At 35.1% G+C, this 18,561-nt stretch overlaps 1 protein-coding gene and 1 long non-coding RNA gene across 8 annotated transcripts in view; both read right to left on the bottom strand.

Moving 5' to 3' along the window:
* Positions 1-374: 374 nt before the first annotated feature.
* On the bottom strand, positions 375-5,725 carry LOC140891891 (uncharacterized). 5 transcript variants are annotated; one of them, XR_012152651.1, is made up of 4 exons: positions 4,108-5,725; positions 2,931-3,086; positions 974-1,440; positions 375-538 (listed from the first exon to the last, which is right to left on the bottom strand). It is a non-coding gene; the product is annotated as an uncharacterized lncRNA (long non-coding RNA). The 5 variants fall into 5 exon arrangements; XR_012152652.1 differs by lacking the exon at positions 375-538 and adding an exon at positions 590-885; XR_012152654.1 differs by lacking the exon at positions 375-538 and having other exon boundaries at positions 590-1,066; positions 1,169-1,440.
* A 978-nt stretch (positions 5,726-6,703) lies between these two features.
* LOC140893482 (uncharacterized) overlaps positions 6,704-18,561 on the bottom strand; it is a 48,539-nt gene continuing 36,681 nt past the window's right edge. The window contains exons 1-3 of one of the 3 annotated variants that reach the window (XM_073302545.1): positions 16,180-16,675; positions 7,482-7,743; positions 6,704-6,880 (exon numbers count right to left, since the gene is read on the bottom strand). In XM_073302545.1, coding sequence (XP_073158646.1) covers positions 7,704-7,743; positions 16,180-16,541 — 402 coding nt within the window. In that variant the 5' untranslated portion in view covers positions 16,542-16,675 and the 3' untranslated portion in view covers positions 6,704-6,880; positions 7,482-7,703. Of the gene's footprint in view, positions 6,881-7,015; positions 7,202-7,481; positions 7,744-16,179; positions 16,676-18,561 lie in introns of those variants that run through there. The other 2 variants (XR_012153159.1, XR_012153158.1) reach the window with 2 other exon arrangements.

Genomic DNA, 18,561 nt, shown 5'->3' with positions numbered 1-18,561 from the left:
AACGATGAAGTAATAGAACATATATGACTTCGGTATTTACATTGAGTGATGAAGTAAATGCTCTATTTAACTTCAAATGTTATGTAACTTGGCGAAGTAAAAACATGCCCTTACTGCAGCAGTTTCATTAATTGACGAAGTAATAAAGTACATATGGCTTTGGCTTTTACATTGATTGATGAAGTAAAAATATATGTATCACTAAATCAACATTAAACAATTTTAATTAGATACAATAACACCATTAATATATATATATATATATATATATATATATATATATATATATATATATATATATATATATCTGAAACGTAAAATACACTAATTAGATTGATAAATTATCCATCCAAAAGTACATCCATCAATAAAAAATTATGCATCCAAAAGTATATCCATCAATAAAAGTATTATGCATCCCAACGTGCATATGACCAATTTATGAACCTACATAGGAGTAGACGAATTCGCTCCATTCACTTCTAATTTCGTCAAATTGAGCTTGGTCGTAATATTGGTTCCTGATGGATCCTGAATACTGAAATGTAAAAAAAATAAAATACATTAGAATAAAATTTAAGATCGAGGATTCATATTTGCCAGTTCACAAATAAGGGTAACGACATATGCAGGTACTGATCACAGGTTGTCATTGCAACAGATGATTAAATTAAAATATTACTAAATTGAAAACACAGTACTCTATCAAGGATACATATATATTTGTCATTTCACAAATAATTCCAACAGCTAGCTAATGAAAAGCTTGAAGCTTCAACATAATAGATCTAAAGAAAAATTAAATAAAAGTATTTGTGGGTCTATAGCTATTTTTAGAAGTGCCAAAATTCCACTTCCATTGCTATCACTTCCAACGGATAATGCCTGTAAGCATTGAGATGGCATAAGGCCATATACTATAAAAAAAACAAAAAATAAAAGAAAGGTAAATGTTCAGTAAGAAATAATTAACTGGAGCAGCTCCAAATGTGTCATATGATGCCACTACAACAATAGTTGGAAGTTTATTGGAATCGCAGTAAGCTCTCAAGACTTGTAGTCATCCCTGACTTACCACAAAATCCAAATGATTGAAATAATTTTATTTACACAGTTTGAATATCAGTGAAACTAATGCTGCAATAACTCTCCCACATTTAGGACTTACATTGACATGGGGGTAGGAGGATTGATGGCTCAACCCATGAACCCTCCTCAATTTGGAGGTGCGGTGCTACATCAATCAACAGATCATTGGCACCACAATGAGAAATTGAAACAACAGAATGCAGCATACATCAAATTTAATCACATTGGAATTTAGAGGCAGACACTCGATATAATATAAAAGGTATAGGCCTATAGCTAGACCTGATCAATATTTGTGATTGTGGGAGAGGTAACTTTCTTGGGTTCTGCTCCAGCGAAAAGAAGTTTTACCTGACATTTTAAATCAGATTTCCATTATGACAAGGTTATTTCATTATTGACTTTGACAACCCTTATTAGTTTTAAAAGACACAAGTAACATCTAAAACGTTCAACATGATTAGGAGCATTGCTATGTTAATGTGATGCCAACATATAAAGTTGCAAAAATCATGAAAGCGGTTATCACCCTTTAAAAAATTCAAAATATAAGAAACAAATGGTATTGACAAAGATACAAAGAAAATAGTCAAATACCCAATATTATTAAACAAATAGCGAGCAATAACAGTACCAGAGTCTCAAAATTAGTTTACCAATTAATAAGGAGATGGCACATGATGGGGCAACTATCAACATCTGGGAATAGTTATCGAAGACTTTGTAGCTTTACAAACATTAATAATAAGCTAGAAACCGAGATTGCGGATTTACTATTGCTGCACCATGGAACCCTGAGGCCACAAAGCGTAACTAGAGAAGTACCAGTTCGAAGATTGCCGTTTGGAAATTGGAAAATCTAGTATTAATGCATGGCACTGATAAAGGAATGATTTCACCACAGCTAAAAGAGTTGTATGAAACCAAGGATAAAGAACGATAGATCCAAATATCTAGCCGCTTTACATATATTTCTATTTAGTAGATATTTTATGCAATCTTTTATGATATCTAAAAATTTACTGAAAGTCCCAAGCAACTCTTAAATTACAAGTTGTAGATCATTTAAAAACTTATTTTGGATCATTCTGATCAATTAAACAACGAATCTATTAGGATATATAATACATGGATAAGAGATAAAAACTCGGAATATAACAGAAGCACGGGTATAAAAACTTGAGCATTATCTATAGAAACATGCCTGAGTATAAAAAGAATACTACCAACCCTCCCCAACAACCACATTGTTTGTGGACACACTTGGCTAAAGTGATTTTATGTTAGAAAATTTCTCTAAATAAAACATGCCTGAGTATAAAAAGAATACTACGAGAGGTGTTATTTGAACTAGCAAAATCAAACAGATTTAAATAGCCACATTTAATTAGTTCTTCACCTTCTGGTGTAGCTGCCTTTATATGTATGGTAACGGAATATAGCGAATGCGAGCGATTGAAATTAAAAAGAATCGTGATAATATTTTTGTGAGAGTTTCGAAACTCTTATCACACTAGTAGAAGCAAAGAAATAATAACCTTGATTATTTCTTCATTATACAGCTCCAAAATAATGTATTCCAGTTTTCAGAGAGCCAATAAGTGAATGTTGAAGAGATCAAAAAATCATATACATGATCAAGTACATGAGAAATACTTGAATTCTAGGGGATAATGTTCAATGACAGACAAAATATGAATATGTAAACCCATCACCAAAAGCCTGAATTAAAGCAGGATGCTACAAAAGTGAGCAAGTTGCCAAGTTCATACACACCCGAGAGAATCTTAGTAGAAAATTAGTGAAAAAAATAATGAATCGATATGCAATAAAAAACTTACAAAATGGTGGTGATGCTTTTGGACGACGATTGATTTGGGGGCGTAGGACTCATCCCAGATGCCGGAGGATCGGAGGATTCACTCCTGGAATTCGATGCTTTATTCATCTAACTTGCCGGATTTTCGATCCAGTTCGATGAATTGTTCTTTCGAAACCTATATGTATATATTGAAAAATTTACATCTCAATCATTTAACCAAAATAGTTGTGACAAATAAAATCGTAAGTTTCCAAACATATTAAACAAAGTTTCATTAATTGTATCCATTATTATTGTATATATTAGTAATGTTAGTTATAACTCCAACTTTTTTATGGATCATATATACTTTCAAGTAAAATTGTAACTTCAAATCGTGGTGAGGCTTGTAAAATGCAAAATCAATAAGGTAAATTTAACGATGGCAGTGAGAAGGTAAACCGAAAGAGTGAACACAGAAACGGCCACAAAACCAATCACGACGGCGAGATCATATCCCGTCGTGTTGTACCATATCCTCCGCCACGTTTCCCAGTTGTTCAGGCTCCCTACCTCCACCCCGAAAACCACCTAAATCATAGTCATCCACCGAATTTTAAGCACACAATTCCTTTCCATAAATTTTTACAAACTTTACATAAATTTTTCAGACCTAACCGAGTGACAAAACTGGTGAGTGAAAATAAAAAAATTCCATGAACCCAAATATATTTTTAACAAAGAAAATCACATCTAAGATCTTAACAAGTTTCACACCCAACCTCCTTTTTTCTACAATAAAAAAGTGAAAGAGAGGTGTGAAAGAAAGCCAATCAAATAACTTAGTGATATTAAATAACCTGCACTAGTAGAAAAGTCGCACACAAATCCAATTGAACTCAATAAAAAAAAATTAGGACTGGTTAACAACCTAATTTAGCTCAGAACTGCAACCAGTACCACTTTTAATCAAAATGCAAATCTCAAATTGCAAAACAAAAATGTCAGGATTCAGCCTATGCAGCAGCCATGCAAGGGTGGAAGTAGAGCAATGGAACCATCAATCGCTTACCAGTTCAGCCTCCACTAACCAACGTAACTAGTCGTTCACAATAGTAGAGATATTCCAAAGACCACGAAATTGAAAAGCAATGAAAAATCTAAGCATAAGTTGAAAAGAACAAGAATAACAAGAACGTAAATAGATTATGACATACCTTAAAATTGAAACTTTGAGATGAAGGGAAAGCTTGAGAATGGTTCTCTGATGTTGGTAGGGAGCAGTACAATGATTACCTATAATTTGAGGAGAGAAATCATAGAAAAAATAGCAAGCGAGGGATATATATCAAATTGGTAATCAATGTAAAGTTTTTAGTTAGAAATGAACCGACTATTCACCAAAACATTAACCCCGCCAGCAACTAACTAAGGAAGATAAAAATCCTCAATGGGATACAATAATATATTTCAAATGAAAAAGAGAACCAATATGAAAGAAAATTATCAATATTTGCAGGTTAGCGGCGGCAACGATATTAGCCACAAGTTGCTGAAATCAAAAAAGAAGTTATTTCCTACATATCTTCATGCTTTTAAAGGAACTCGGAAGCTTCATGCCCGGGGCACCGGCCCATGCCCACGACCTTGGACTGACGCATGAAATGCGTTGAAAATCATAGTCAAAAACACAAATTCTGCCTAAATTTAACCAATCGACATTGACTTGAACCAAACACCACATACTTTTCAAATAAATTTAATTCAAATTCAAAAGTTTTACACACTCGTAATCATCTACATAACTCCTTTCTGTTCTTAAGATTTTACTCGATTTACTCTCAAGTTTCCTACAAAATTTTCACCAAAAAATTTCCAAAACAAATGCGATCCATCCTCACTTCAACCTCCCAACCACCGACAGAAACCAACTTCTGATCAAGATTCTTGCATACCAAGATTTCAAAACCGTCAAAAACCAACAACAAAAAACACCAAACAAGGCTACAAAGTTGGCTGAATCCTTGTCAAGCAAGCTGCACCTTGTATCGATTGAACAACATATGCATTAAGTGAAGAAGAAAAAAACATGATAGGTTGAAAAGATTATTGGTTGTCAAGCAAAGATAAATGAAAAGTAATTAGAAGAAAAAAACATGATTTCTTAAAAAGATAAATGATAAAAATACAGATTCTTGACAAAGAAATAGAAAACGATGTTTGCTCAAGGATTAAAAAGATAAAATTTCTGCGGGATTTGAGACGGCGGTTCTCAGCCATGGTAACGGGCTTTTATTCCAGTCCGAGAATTTGAGGGTGTCGTTGCTGAATTTTCCCATCAGCTCCGCCACGAGTCGATTTCCCATTTCTGTTCGTTAACTTTGGATTTCAACTTCAGCACCGATTCTCTGCTGAACCTGAAAATCTTCTCCCTCACGGGAGAATCCGCGGAGAAAGTGAATTCAGGCCCGTCGTCGGCGAGTTTGAGAACGACGGGGGAAATCAAAACCGAGTCCCAGCTGAAATCCGACAGCCTGGAAATCCTCTTTACCCCCCTGCTCAACTCCGCAAAAGTATTTAAGAAATTCCAGAACGAAGTCCCGTCGGTGACACGTGATTGACAGAGCATCCGACGAAAACTCCATCTGCCAACTCCGTCACCTGCACCGCCAGAATAGGCCTAAAATGGCCCCGATAACTCACCATCCCATCAAAATCAAAGAAACCCTTCACCGCCTCGGGCAGATCCCCATCCACACGACCACTAGGGTTGAAGAAGAAAGGAGATCGATGGCGATGGTTTTTTGATCTACGAGAGAAGATATAAGAAACTAAGTTAAAGGTGAATGAATGGAATATCAAGTGAAGGATCCGGTTCATTTTTTACTTCAGTAAAAATCATTATTAATTTTATTTCTTACCTTTTTACTTCGTCAAATATACTATGACGAAGTAAAATATGACACAAAATTAGTAGTGAAGCCCGGGTTTTTTAAAATCCGAAGTAAAATGTATGTTTTTACTTCGGCAGTCTAATTACTGAAGTGTATTGTTACATATTACTTCGCAATTAATAATTGACGAAGTAAATTGTGGCGAAGTAAAAGCTGTAAATTCTACTAGTGACGGTTTAAATAAAACCATAGTTATTCAACCACGGTTAAAAACTCCGTGATTAAATGTAGCCACGGTTTTTTTAAACAGTGGGTACTTTTCAACATTGGATACTTTTCAAACCGTGGTTATTTAGCAACGGTTTTAATAAAACCGTGGCTAAATTGGCCATGGTTTTTTTTAAAACTGTGGCTAAATAGGCAATTTTTTTGTAGTGATTGATATTTTAGTGTTCATGCATGATGAAAAATTATTATACATTTCAATCTGCATGGATGATTAATTTGATGTGTGTTATGTATAATCTGGTTTGATAAGATATGCCTTCTTATAAAGCTCCACATTCTCTTAATGGATGATAGTTCCCTGAAATTAATCCAAAAGAAACAAGGTCATTATAAAAATTCAGCTAAACATTATCATCTTGAAAAAACGTTGTGCCGGGTCTCTTTGTATTCTCAACTTTGGATAAAATTTAAAAGACCAAGCATAGGTACTCAATCCTACACTATCATTACGTGAATATGTGTTTCGCATGGGACCGAACTTATACTTTTATGCGTTATGGATGATGAAATGAAAAGGTAGTTGATTATAGTAGTCCCCTTCCAGCTTCATATATATGATGTAGGGAATTCACAAATTCAACAAGAAACAACACAACATAATCCCAAACAGAAAGGATGTATTGATACCTAAAATAGGTTCCCTGCGGCTGGATTGAGAAGACAAACGATACCATTGTACTGAACATTTTGCAAGCTCTGCTGCTTCGTTTGAGAATGAATGAATCCGTAAAATGGAACCTAAAGATTGAGAACCACTTAGCTCATATAAGTGGCTTGAATTGTCCTTGGCCTTCTTGCTCGTTTCCAACTGTAAAGCAGGAAGACATATAAGTCGGACTAAATTGAGGCTTGAAATAGAAAATTTAATTATGACAAGTCAAAACTGGAGTAATAGAGCTATCCAACAGTATCTGCAGAAGGGTAATGGAGGAAAATGCCAGACCTCATTTCTAAGTTTAACCGAAACCATACATTTCTCTCTAATTTAAAGTCTCAGTTCCCGAAGTTCGTGTTCCATCTCCATAACATTCCAAACATAAATTAATTTGTAATTAAATCGAGTGAAGTATTTGGGAAATGGAAACCCATCAAACAAGGAACAGTGCGAAATATAGCCAAAATGTAAGAGAGCCAAGGTTGCAGTAACATACAACTAACAAAGAGCACAAAACCATGGCATCACACACAACCTGAAATTATAAAACCAAAACAAAGTTCCACGAAATAGATATCTAGTTGACTAGTCTTCTGAATGAACATTGGGCATGCATAGGAGAAGAGTACATTTAGACGAAGTTCCCAAACCTGGTTGTAATTAACAAGAGGATCCTCATAAGCTCGGGGCGGAAGGAGTAATGAACTTTGGGCATGCATAAGAAAAGAGCTCATCATATATATAGGGCAAATACCTTGTCGTCAAACCTCTGCATCCTTGAAATTTTCTCACCATACTTCTACCGGCAAAGTCGCTTTCATCTAGAATTGTCGCTGCTTTTCTTCTTCTGAAGAAGGAGGATATAGCCAAGCCCCATGAGGCTATTTCATAGCACCAAAACAATGCCGAGGAGCAGCTTCTAGTCTGCTACCGAGTGTGAGAAGTGTTGAACCGAGAAATTAATAGAGCAAGAAGGCTAAAAACAACGTTTAGGATTGATAGATAGGGCACTCCACCTGTAAATGGAAGGAATAGAAGAACATTCGCTCAGTAAATCCCAGTTGGAAAGCAAAGGAAGACTACGATTTTTATTGAAAATATAGCCTCAGGACTCAGCCATGCAACAAAAGCATATATAGCTGATATGATTTCCAATACCAATGTCAGATATGGTAATTTATGAAGATGGTAATTTGAAATTGGAAAGAAAGCATTTAGAAACTAGACTGTAGAATAAATGCAAATTAATGAAAACATGTTCTTTGAAATCTAAAAACCACAAATCACAAGCATAGGTACATGCATGGATACCAAAGACCGTACTGATGAAATTTGAATTCTTCTAGATGAAATATATGCTTAAAAACAAGCTATACTTCACATACGTGAAACTTACAAACCACATGTCACGCCCCCCGAGACCGGACCTAGTTGACATCGGCGTTGTTAAAAATTTAACATTGAAACAATTTATTAGTGATCCTACGCATTTAAAAGATAAAAATTCCGAATTATTGTCAAATTTAAAATATAAAAAATTAAATGATTTTCAATGGTATAAAATACTTTCATAACTAGAGTAATGCTTAAAGAAGACTCTAATCAACCCTTTTGGAAAGAAAAACTCCTTACGGGTTTACCTATTCTCTTAGGGGAAAAGGTAAGAAATAAGATTAGAAAAAATAACACTGACCATATAATATCTTACAGTGATTATGTTTTTGGTCAAACCCAACAAGAAGGTTTAAAAATCTCTCAAGATTTAAAATTACAAAAACACTTAAAATAGAAAATGAAAAGAACTTACTGTAAACAATTAGATATAAATACTAAAAAAAATTCTTCTTCAAAATACTTAGGAAATTGTCTAGAAACCTATAAAATTTCAAATAGAAAAAATTTTGAGAAAAATCTAAAAAGTTTTAATAAACCAAAAGAAGAATTTTATGAAAAGCCTTATAAAAGAATTTGTTGGGATCAAACTCTAAAGTTTTGGTGATAAACGAGTCAAAACAAAACCAAGTAAATAAGATTTTAAAGATAAATCAAATTGGACTCATTCGAACCAAAGCTCAACGGCGCTGCCAGATCAAATGTCACACGAATATTTTAATCCGGATGAATCAAGTATTTGATTCATATTTTCTTACGTCAATTTATCTCAACGGATCAAATACACTAGACCTCCAATAGAAAAATCCAGATCATTCAAAGCCAGATCAAGTAGCCATCAACCATATCAAAAATTTCATTTTGAAATGTAAGTTGCCGAAGTTGCTGAAAAAGACAAAAGCATTTAATGAGATTTTGAACGTTAGTCAGCCTCTTCCTAAAGTCAAGATTTATGAGCCAATTTATGAGATATGTTTGCGGATCAATCTCAAAAATTGTTGGCGGCTCACTGGCTAGTTTTTGAAGATTATAAATACTCAAGTGACTCAAAGATTCAAGCAGTGATGAAGCTACTGAAATCTAAGATTATCAAGTTCATCTGAAAAGCCAAAAAGCCTTCACTCAATATCCTAACTCAGAAACCCATATTATTAGATCAAAGTTTCTAAGCACTGAGTTAGAGAATATCTCAAAGATCGATCGAGTTCAAAGAAATACATTCAAGAACGATCCAGATCAAAGTCATTCACAGCTATCCAGATCAAAACACCGAAGCACATTCTGTAGCTTCATTTTGTAACTCAAAGCAAATTGATTGTTCTGCTTTGAGAGAGAGTATTGCTAGGATTTTCTCTCAAATATTGATTGGATTTTATTTGTACAAAGAGTTGTATAAATCAAAATATTCTAGTGGAATCCTTCTGGAAACAGAAGAAAGGGTGACGTAGGAGAATTCATCTCCGAACATCCATAAAAAACTCTGTCCCTTTTACTTACTCCATTTACATTATTTATCTTCCTTAGCTTTCTAATATTTCAAATCTTCGAGGAAGATTTCTTCCGCATGATAACTTCAGATCTTTCGAGCAGATCAAAATTTTTAAGCAACAAAAACTTCTGTCTGATTTTCACAAATCAGATCGAAGAATTTCAAAAAGTTTTAAATAGTGTATTCACCCCCCCCCCCTATACATGTATTTCGATCCTAACAAGTGGTATTAAAGAGGTTCTTGCTTATCACTTGAATCATCTCTTAACTATGGCATTTTATTTATGACATCTTTTAGTAAAATTTCTATGTTCTCAAAAGAAGATTATGATGAATGGAAAATTCTTATGCAGGCACATCTATCAGCACTGGATGATGACATGTGGTTCGTAGTAACAGATGGACCAATGAAGATTATGAAAATTAACACTGCCATTGCCATTACTGATGGTGCTCCTCAAATGATAGAGTAGCCTCGAGCTGAATGGACTTATGAAACAAGCGGAAAACCAATCTGGACAATATTTCCAGGGATATACTATACAAGACTCTGGATAAGAACATGTTTAGCAAGATCAAAAGTTGTTCTACTACCAAAGAAATATGGGAAAAACTCACCCAATTATGTGAAGGAAATGATCAAATAAAGGAAAACGAACTCATGGTGGCCATCCAAAAGTTTGACAACATAAAGATGAAACTAGGAGAAACAATGAATGAATTCTATGAAAGATTCAGCAGCATTATGATCGAGCTAAATGCACTTGGAAAGAATTATAGCAATTGTGAAGTAGCACTCAAAGTCATGAGAGCTCTACCACGTGAATGGGATGTGAAGACAGTAGCTATGAGAGAATCCAAAGATCTCAATAAAATTGAATTACATGATCTATTTGCAGATCTCAAAGCTTATGAATTCGAGCTAGGATTTCGAACTGAGGAAGATACATCAACATCACAAGTTACCAAGGCCCTCACTGCAGCAGATGAAATCCCAGGAACCAAAACCGCAGAACAAATCAGTAGTGATGCAATGTCACTATTTGTTAAGAAGTTTGGAAGATTCATGAGGAAAAATCACAGCAATTTCCAAAGAGCAAACAGATCAAGCTTCAAACCAAAAGAACAAGTTGAAGAAAGTCGAGCTTGCTACAACTGTGGAAAAGAAGGACACTTCATAGCTGACTATACCAAACCTAAGAAGGAAGAGAAAAGAACATCATACAAAAAGATCTCAAGAGAAGAAAGGAAGAGATTCAGAAGGAAGAAAGAACAAAAGGCTCTATTAGCAGATGAAAGCAACAACAAGTGGGCTGAATCAGACTCCACTTCATCTGACTCAGAAACATCGTCAAGTGAAAGTGAAGATGATGATGTCAAATGTATTATGGCTAATGAATCTGACGTTCCAGAATAGGGAGAGGTACTTGATTTTACTTCTGATGAATTTAGTAAGGAAGATCTTATTAATGCATTAAATGAGATGGTTAATGAATATCGTATATTATCTCACAAGTTTGATGAAGTCAGAACAAATGGAAAGAGTTCAATAGATAAGTCAGATCAAAGTAACTCAGAAGAGTACACTCGATCAGACAGTCTAAAGACTCAGATAAGTTTGTTAATGACTGAGAACAATGATATGAGAAGTAAGCTTCAATAAACTTTAGCTGAAAATCAAAGATTGACAGATCTAGTAAAATCTTGGAATAAAGCATCGATATCCTTAGATAAACTTACTGGAATGCAAAAGCAAGCTAGAGATAAATCTGGCTTAGGCTACAACATAAATGAAGGAAGCTCATCTATCTCAACCACTCAATCCTGTCTGGAAAATAACAACTATAAATATATGAAGTTTGTGAGATCCAGCACGATATATGAACCAGAGATCCCTATGACATATTCAATAACTTAACAGAGAAAACTCTTACACACAGGGCTGGGATATGTTGAGCCAGATGAATCTAAGTCAAGATGGACTAAGCCTAGATCAAACAGGTCTGGACATGGTCTTGATAGACAAAGAACTTTATCAATTCAACATAAACCACATTATAATGACTCTTATAGAAAGTATTGGAAGTCAAATAGGAATAATCGATCTGATCACTACACTTGGCACACACAACGTAATGCACAGATATCATCAGATAGATTTGCTATTCCCAAAGGACAACATCGTGGAAAGTCTGTAAGGATAATCCAAGTATGGATTCCAAAGGGATTAATCCAGCGTGGACCCAAGTAGGAATGGGGACCAGAGTTATTTTAATTTATTCTTGCAGGAAAATAAGAGTGAACTTATCAAACAAGCAGTCTGGTACTTGGACAGTGGATGCTCAAGACATATGATAGGAGACATAAGAATGTTATCTGAATACATATTAGGACAATGGCCTAAGATCACTTTCGAAGATAACTATAAAGGTACAACCATGGGTAAGAGTAAGCTTATCCATGGAAATATTCGCATTGAAGATGTTTTTCTTGTAGAAAATTTGAAATATAATCTGATTAGTATTAGTCAGTTGTGTGACTATGACTATTGTGTAGAATTCCAAAAGCACACTTGCACAGTAAAAGATCAATCTGGAATAATCATTATGATAGGAGAAAGAAGTGGAAATATCTACAAAGTAAACTGGTCGGATCAACCACTCATCTCAATCTGTCTAGTAGCAACAAAGATGAACGAAAATTGGTTATGGCACAAGAAACTCAATCACTTGAACTTCAAAACTTTAGCCAATCTGAGTAAACAAAAATTGGTTACAGGTCTGCCTAAAGTCGAGTTTTCAAAAGATAAAGTTTGTACTGCTTGCCAACTAGGTAAGCAGATCAAATCAACTTTTAAAAACAAAGGTTATAAATCTTCTTCAAAATCTTAGAACTATTTCACATGGATCTTTTTGGTCCTATACCAGTAATGATCTTAGGGGGAATGAAGTACACCTTGGTTATTGTTGATGATTTCTCAAGATTTACTTGGGTGATATTTTTAAAATCCAAAGATCAAACTGCCACCCAATTGATTAAACTTATTTTAAGACTTCAAAATGAGAAATCTCAAACGATTGATAAAATCAGAAGTGACAGAGGAACCGAATTTACAAATCAAACTATGTCTACTTATCTGGAAAATAATGGAATCAAGCATGAGTATTCTGCAGCTAGAACGCCACAGCAAAATGGTGTTGCAGAAAGGAGGAATAGAACTCTAAAAGAAGCTGCTAGAACAATGACTGCTGATTCATGTATTTCACAAAAAATTTGGGCAGAAGCTGTAAACACAGCTTGTTATACTCAGGACAGATCAATGATTAATAAGAAAATTGGAAAAACACCTTATGAGATCTGGTATGGTAAAGTTCCAGTGATATCATACTTCAAGGTATTTGGTTGTAAATGCTTCAATCACAACAATAAAAAAACTTATCTGACTGCACTTGATGTCAGATCAGATGCTGGTTTGTTTCTCGGATATTCATCTGTTAATAAAGCTTATAGAGTATTTAATACTAAATCTCTAACAGTTGAAGAATCAGCTCATGTTGTTTTTGATGAATCATCTGTCATTAATGAATCTCCAAGTTTAAATGATCTTAGTAACAGAATAGAAGATTTGAAGCTTGATGCAGATGATGAAGAAATCCAAATCAGACGTAATAGAGAAATTCAATGTGAACCAGTTCTAGTTGATGAACAGAGACCAAAAGAACCAACAATTGATAATGAGGTTCCAACAAACATAAATCATATTGTAATTCACGATGATCAAGATCAACAAGGAAACTCAGATCAACTAGGCCCAAATTACAAATGGTCCAAAACTCATCCACCAAACTTGGTAATAAGTAATCCATTTGCACCTTTGAGAACCAGAGGTCAGATGATTAATGAGTTAATGCATGCTGATTTTATTTCTCACATAGAACATAAGAAAGTAGAAGAAGCTTTACTTGACAGTAACTGGATAGAAGCTATGCAAGATTAATTAAACCAATTTGAGAGAAATTCTGTCTGGCATTTAGTTCCTAGACCCTCAGATAAATCTGTAATAGGAACTACATGGGTATTCAAAAATAAACTCAATGAAAGTGGCATTGTAGTATGAAATAAGGCTCACTTAGTAGCACAAGGTTACAGACAAGAAGAAGGTATTGACTTTAATGAAACCTTTGCACCTGTAGCTAGACTTGAAGCTATTAGAATATTTCTTGCTTATGATGCCTTCAAGGATTTTTAAGTGTTCCAAATAGATGTTAAAAGCATTTCTCAATGGTCTTCTTCAAGAAAAAGTGTTTGTTGAACAACCCCTAGGATTCGAAAGCCAAAATTATCCAGATCATGTGTTCAAGCTGGATAAAGCTCTTTAAGGGTTGAAACAAGCTCCACGAGATTGGTATGACACTCTTTCAAGTTTTATTAGTGATCATGGCTTTACTATTGGTTCTGTAGATAAAACTCTTTTTAATTTTGTCAAAGGCGATCATACTTTATTAGTTCAAATATATGTTGATGATATCGTATTTGGGTCAACTAACCCCAAATTATGCAAGAAGTTTTCTAAGATGATGCAGGATAAATTCGAGATGAGTATTATGGGAGAATTAACATTCTTCCTGGGATTACAAGTCGGACATATGGATAAAGGAATATTCATAAATCAAGTCAAATACACAAAAGAACTTCTGAAGAAATTTGGAATGGAGAATTGTTCTTTTGCTAGTACTCCAATGAGTGCTTCAATCAAACTGGACAAAGACGAAGATGGACCTTCAGTATATCAAACTCTATTCAGGGGACTTATAGGATCCTTACTTTATCTGACAACAAGCAGACCAGACATTATGTTCTCAGTCGGTCGATCTGTGTGCAAGATTTCAATCTGATCCGAAACAATCTCATTTTATTGCTGCCAAAAGGATTCTAAAGTATCTAAAGGGAACTCGGAATGTTGGATTCTGGTATCCAAAGGATTCAAGTTTTAATCTAATTGGTTACTCAGATGCAGATTATGCAGGTTCAAAATTTATCGTAAAAGCACAAGTGGGACTTGTCAATTTCTTGGAGACATGATTATTTCTTGGTTTAGTAAGAAACAAACATCTATTGCTACATCTACAGCTGAATCAAAATACTTAGCCACAGGAAGTTGTTGTGCACAATTTATCTGTATTCAATAGCAACTCAGAGATTATGGTGTTGATTCATCTGAATCACCAATTTTCTGTGATAATACAAGTGCAATTGTCATCACATACAACTCTGTCCTACATTCGAGAACAAAGCACATTGACATTCTTCACCATTTCATCCGAGATCATGTTCAAAAGAAAGATGATTGTCTTGAACATATCTCAACTGATCTGCAAGTTGCTGATATCTTCACCAAGCCTCTACCCGATGCTAAGTTTTCTTATTTTCGAAATGTTCTTGGTTTAATTGATATTGATTAATTATGAATATGTTAAGGGGGAATATTAAAGACGAGAAGCATAAAAATAATTGCATTTCATTCATTGATCTTCATTATAAGCTACGACAAGTGTTATTCTACTATGCATCTCATGACTCCAATTGATCATCCAAGCACTTAGGGAACCCTGACCATTGCAGACTTCATCTTCAAAGCATATGTTATGCACTTCATCATGCTTTGTGAGAAGAATGAGAAGCCGAACTCCTGAAGACTTCAGGACATCTCGCGTATTTTGTGTTCCAAGCATGGACTTGCACTTCCGTATTTTTGCAAAATTACGATGACGCATCTCATGAGATAATGGAGGATGGTTGGCACGACGAGGACGGCGGAGAGAATCCAAGAAATGCCACATTCTCATCCCTCGTTCAAACACCCTTCTTCTATACTGGTCCTTCCGGATCTCATACTCTTGCTCGACAGAACCATTCATATTTGCCATAACTCTTGTTTATTATGTTTTGTGTTACTAACATCTTTAACTTAGCTGTATTTTATTGGTGTATTTCAAGGAGATGAAAGGCCATGCGACACCTCAGCCTCATAAATGTCCAATCAATGTTTACTTATTTATTGAGGCTAAATTAAATTTGATCTACCTATCTCATGGATTGCATCAATCCTCCTTGAGATTCTCAAAATTTATCAGCTTTATTTTGAATTTAATTCCATTTCCTATTCTATGCAAGAAGTGGAACAGTCACGTAATTATTTCACAGACAGCATGTCCAATCACTGATATTTCTTTTCTTTATGCATATATGTTACATATCAAATCCTGTCTTGAATATATCAAATCTCATCATTATTATCTGACTACGCAATAAATTTCTACTATTGATTTGTAATTTTCATCTGATTTATGTGACCTTAATTGATCTTAATTTTTGGTTAAGTCAAAACTCCTTTGCATAAGAGTTACGTGTTCACATACATTATTTTCATCTACACAATGCACTTTTATATGAACAAATAAACAAAGGATAAGGCAAAATAGTTCATTGCATAAATTTGAAACTCATACATGATTATTTTACATACTTAAAATACATAACTTAATCATTTTTTAAAACTTCATCCTCAGACCTTCTCTTTGGAGCCGGCATCCTCTTCCTCACACCTGCTTCAATACGCCACTTGATCAACCACTCTCGTAGAGGCGGATCAAAGAACCTATCCTTGTACTCATCTGCATTTATCAGATGAGTGAGGACTTTCTCCTCCTTCCTGTAAATCAGAAAGGACAAGACCTTTTCAGAGAGAATGTCCTCAACATTCTCAGACCCCAGCAACTCCAAATGCTTGTCCTTGCGATGCTTGCGTGGAGGGAACAGAGCTTGATGATACATCCGAATTTCCTCGACTTTGAACCAAAGCCTCATGATCCATTTAAGGATGAACTCCTGAAGTTCCTCCTTAAACTCTTCGATGGATTGATCCGCACTCATAGTAAATTTATCTGGGACTCCATTTTGCAAATGAGAAGTTAATTGGACTTTTCATCCGAGTGTCCTATTTATAGAGGATATTTTGTCGCTTTGTATTCCCGAGATCTCATTAAAATATTATTATTTTTATCGCGTGTTCTGACTTAATAAGTATCAGCCGAGTCTTTTTGAATTTGAAACGTTACTTACGTCAGATAGCCACGTCTCTTAAACTTATCTGAATCTTCTTCTTCATTAACATCTCTTTTGAACCCTAAGTACTCCTCTAAAAAGAACAAATTACTCGCATTTTTTTAATCTTACAGGAACAAGATGTCGCCAATCACTCGGAATGTTCTTCTCATTGATTTCCACACAGTGTTTGATCTTACGATCAGGGAATGGTGGATATGTTTAGAACGATTGAAACTTCTGGGTTACGGAAATTTCTCGAAGGAGGAAAGTTGCTTTACAAGCAAGCACTTCCCAAATTCTTTCAGATCGCAAAATTTGAAGATAATGTAATTTCTGCCACTCTGGGTGGAGAATCAGTATGGATTACATCTGATCTTTTCACTTCTTCTTTCGATTTTCCCAGCCAGGGAATCACTGATTTCTCGAAACTCTCTGCGGAAACGAAGAAACAAATGAAGAGTATGTAATCTTTGACAGACAATACAATCAAGATACCTTGCAAGAAGAAGGAACTAAAGATGGAGTTTAGAATCTTTCACGACATTGTGGCCAAATCTCTTCTGGCCAAAGAAGGTTCTTTCGATGCCATTACATCTGAAAAATTTGATGTTATGGTTGTCATTTCAGCTGGTATTACTGTTAATTGGTCTACTGTGTTGTTCAATATTCTATCTGCTATGACCACTGCCCCAAAAGTTCAGTCCCAAGGCTTTGCCATTCAGATCAGTGATATATTGAATGACTTGAATGTTCATCTGGGACCCTCTTATAATATTCATCCACACAAGACTCTGTATGAAAGGGCAATTGAAGTATAAAAGGGAAATCAACTGATTGTATTCAAGCATGGTACACCTCATCCAGATGAAATTGAAGACTTGACCTTACCAGATGAACCCAAGCCTCTGGCAATTGAAGATGCAAAAGCCGTTAAATCTCCAAAGCCAGCTGCACCAAGGAAAAACACTTCGGTGAAAAGGAAACTATTGATTCACTCTTATGAATCAGAGACTTCAGAGTTAGATCAAGTGACTCTTGCAGAGATTATTGAGCCTCTCCCACAGAATAAAAGGAGGATGATTAGACTTCTTCCTAGGATTCCTCAAGATATTCAATCTGCACTTGTTCCAGCTATTCCTATATCAATGGTGGAAAGTACTGTTCCTTCGATGAACCAGATGAAAAAATACTCTTATGTCTGGATTCTTCAAAAAGCCTAATGATGTATCTGATCCATCCTCCAATGTTCAACGGATAATTGATCTGACTGCTGATTACATCATCAAAAGTGCAGAAGAAAAGATGAAAATTTTTGACAAATGGGTTTTTCATCGCACCGGGAACCACTTTTCAAAGATCAAGACATTAGTGAGGTTGGAAAGTATTTCAAATCTTGAAAATAGAATACTTGAGTGGGCTGAGACTCAAATTATTTCTCGAGCACTGGAAATAAGAGAGTTTTTCAAGCTCAGATTAAAGAAAAGTCTTCTTCAAGCTCATATACGACTGCAAAGAGAAAAGTTCAATCCAGCAAGTTTGGATATTTTTGATTAAACCGCAGCACTTAATCAACTGGAGAATGACAATCATCTGATGACCTCTACTGCTCAAATGATGAGACAAGACTTTTCTCTGGAAACTTCATCCGAAGCACAGTCTTCTTCATCTGCTACTCACTCTGATGCAGATGATCTCATTCTCTCAGATGAAATCTGTATGCCTGAAGATCCAATATTACCAGCTACCTCACCAGTTAGAGCTGCTTCTCCTACAAAGGAAGTTCTGGTTATTGATGATATTCCTACAGAAACCTTGTATGTGGAATTCTTCTCTGAGGAACCACTGA

Source organism: Henckelia pumila, chromosome 3 (genome assembly GCF_033568475.1).
Source record: "Henckelia pumila isolate YLH828 chromosome 3, ASM3356847v2, whole genome shotgun sequence".
Lineage (NCBI taxonomy): Eukaryota > Viridiplantae > Streptophyta > Magnoliopsida > Lamiales > Gesneriaceae > Henckelia > Henckelia pumila.
Note: the sequence above shows the minus strand (reverse complement) of the source record. Positions and strands in the feature narration are given on the sequence as shown.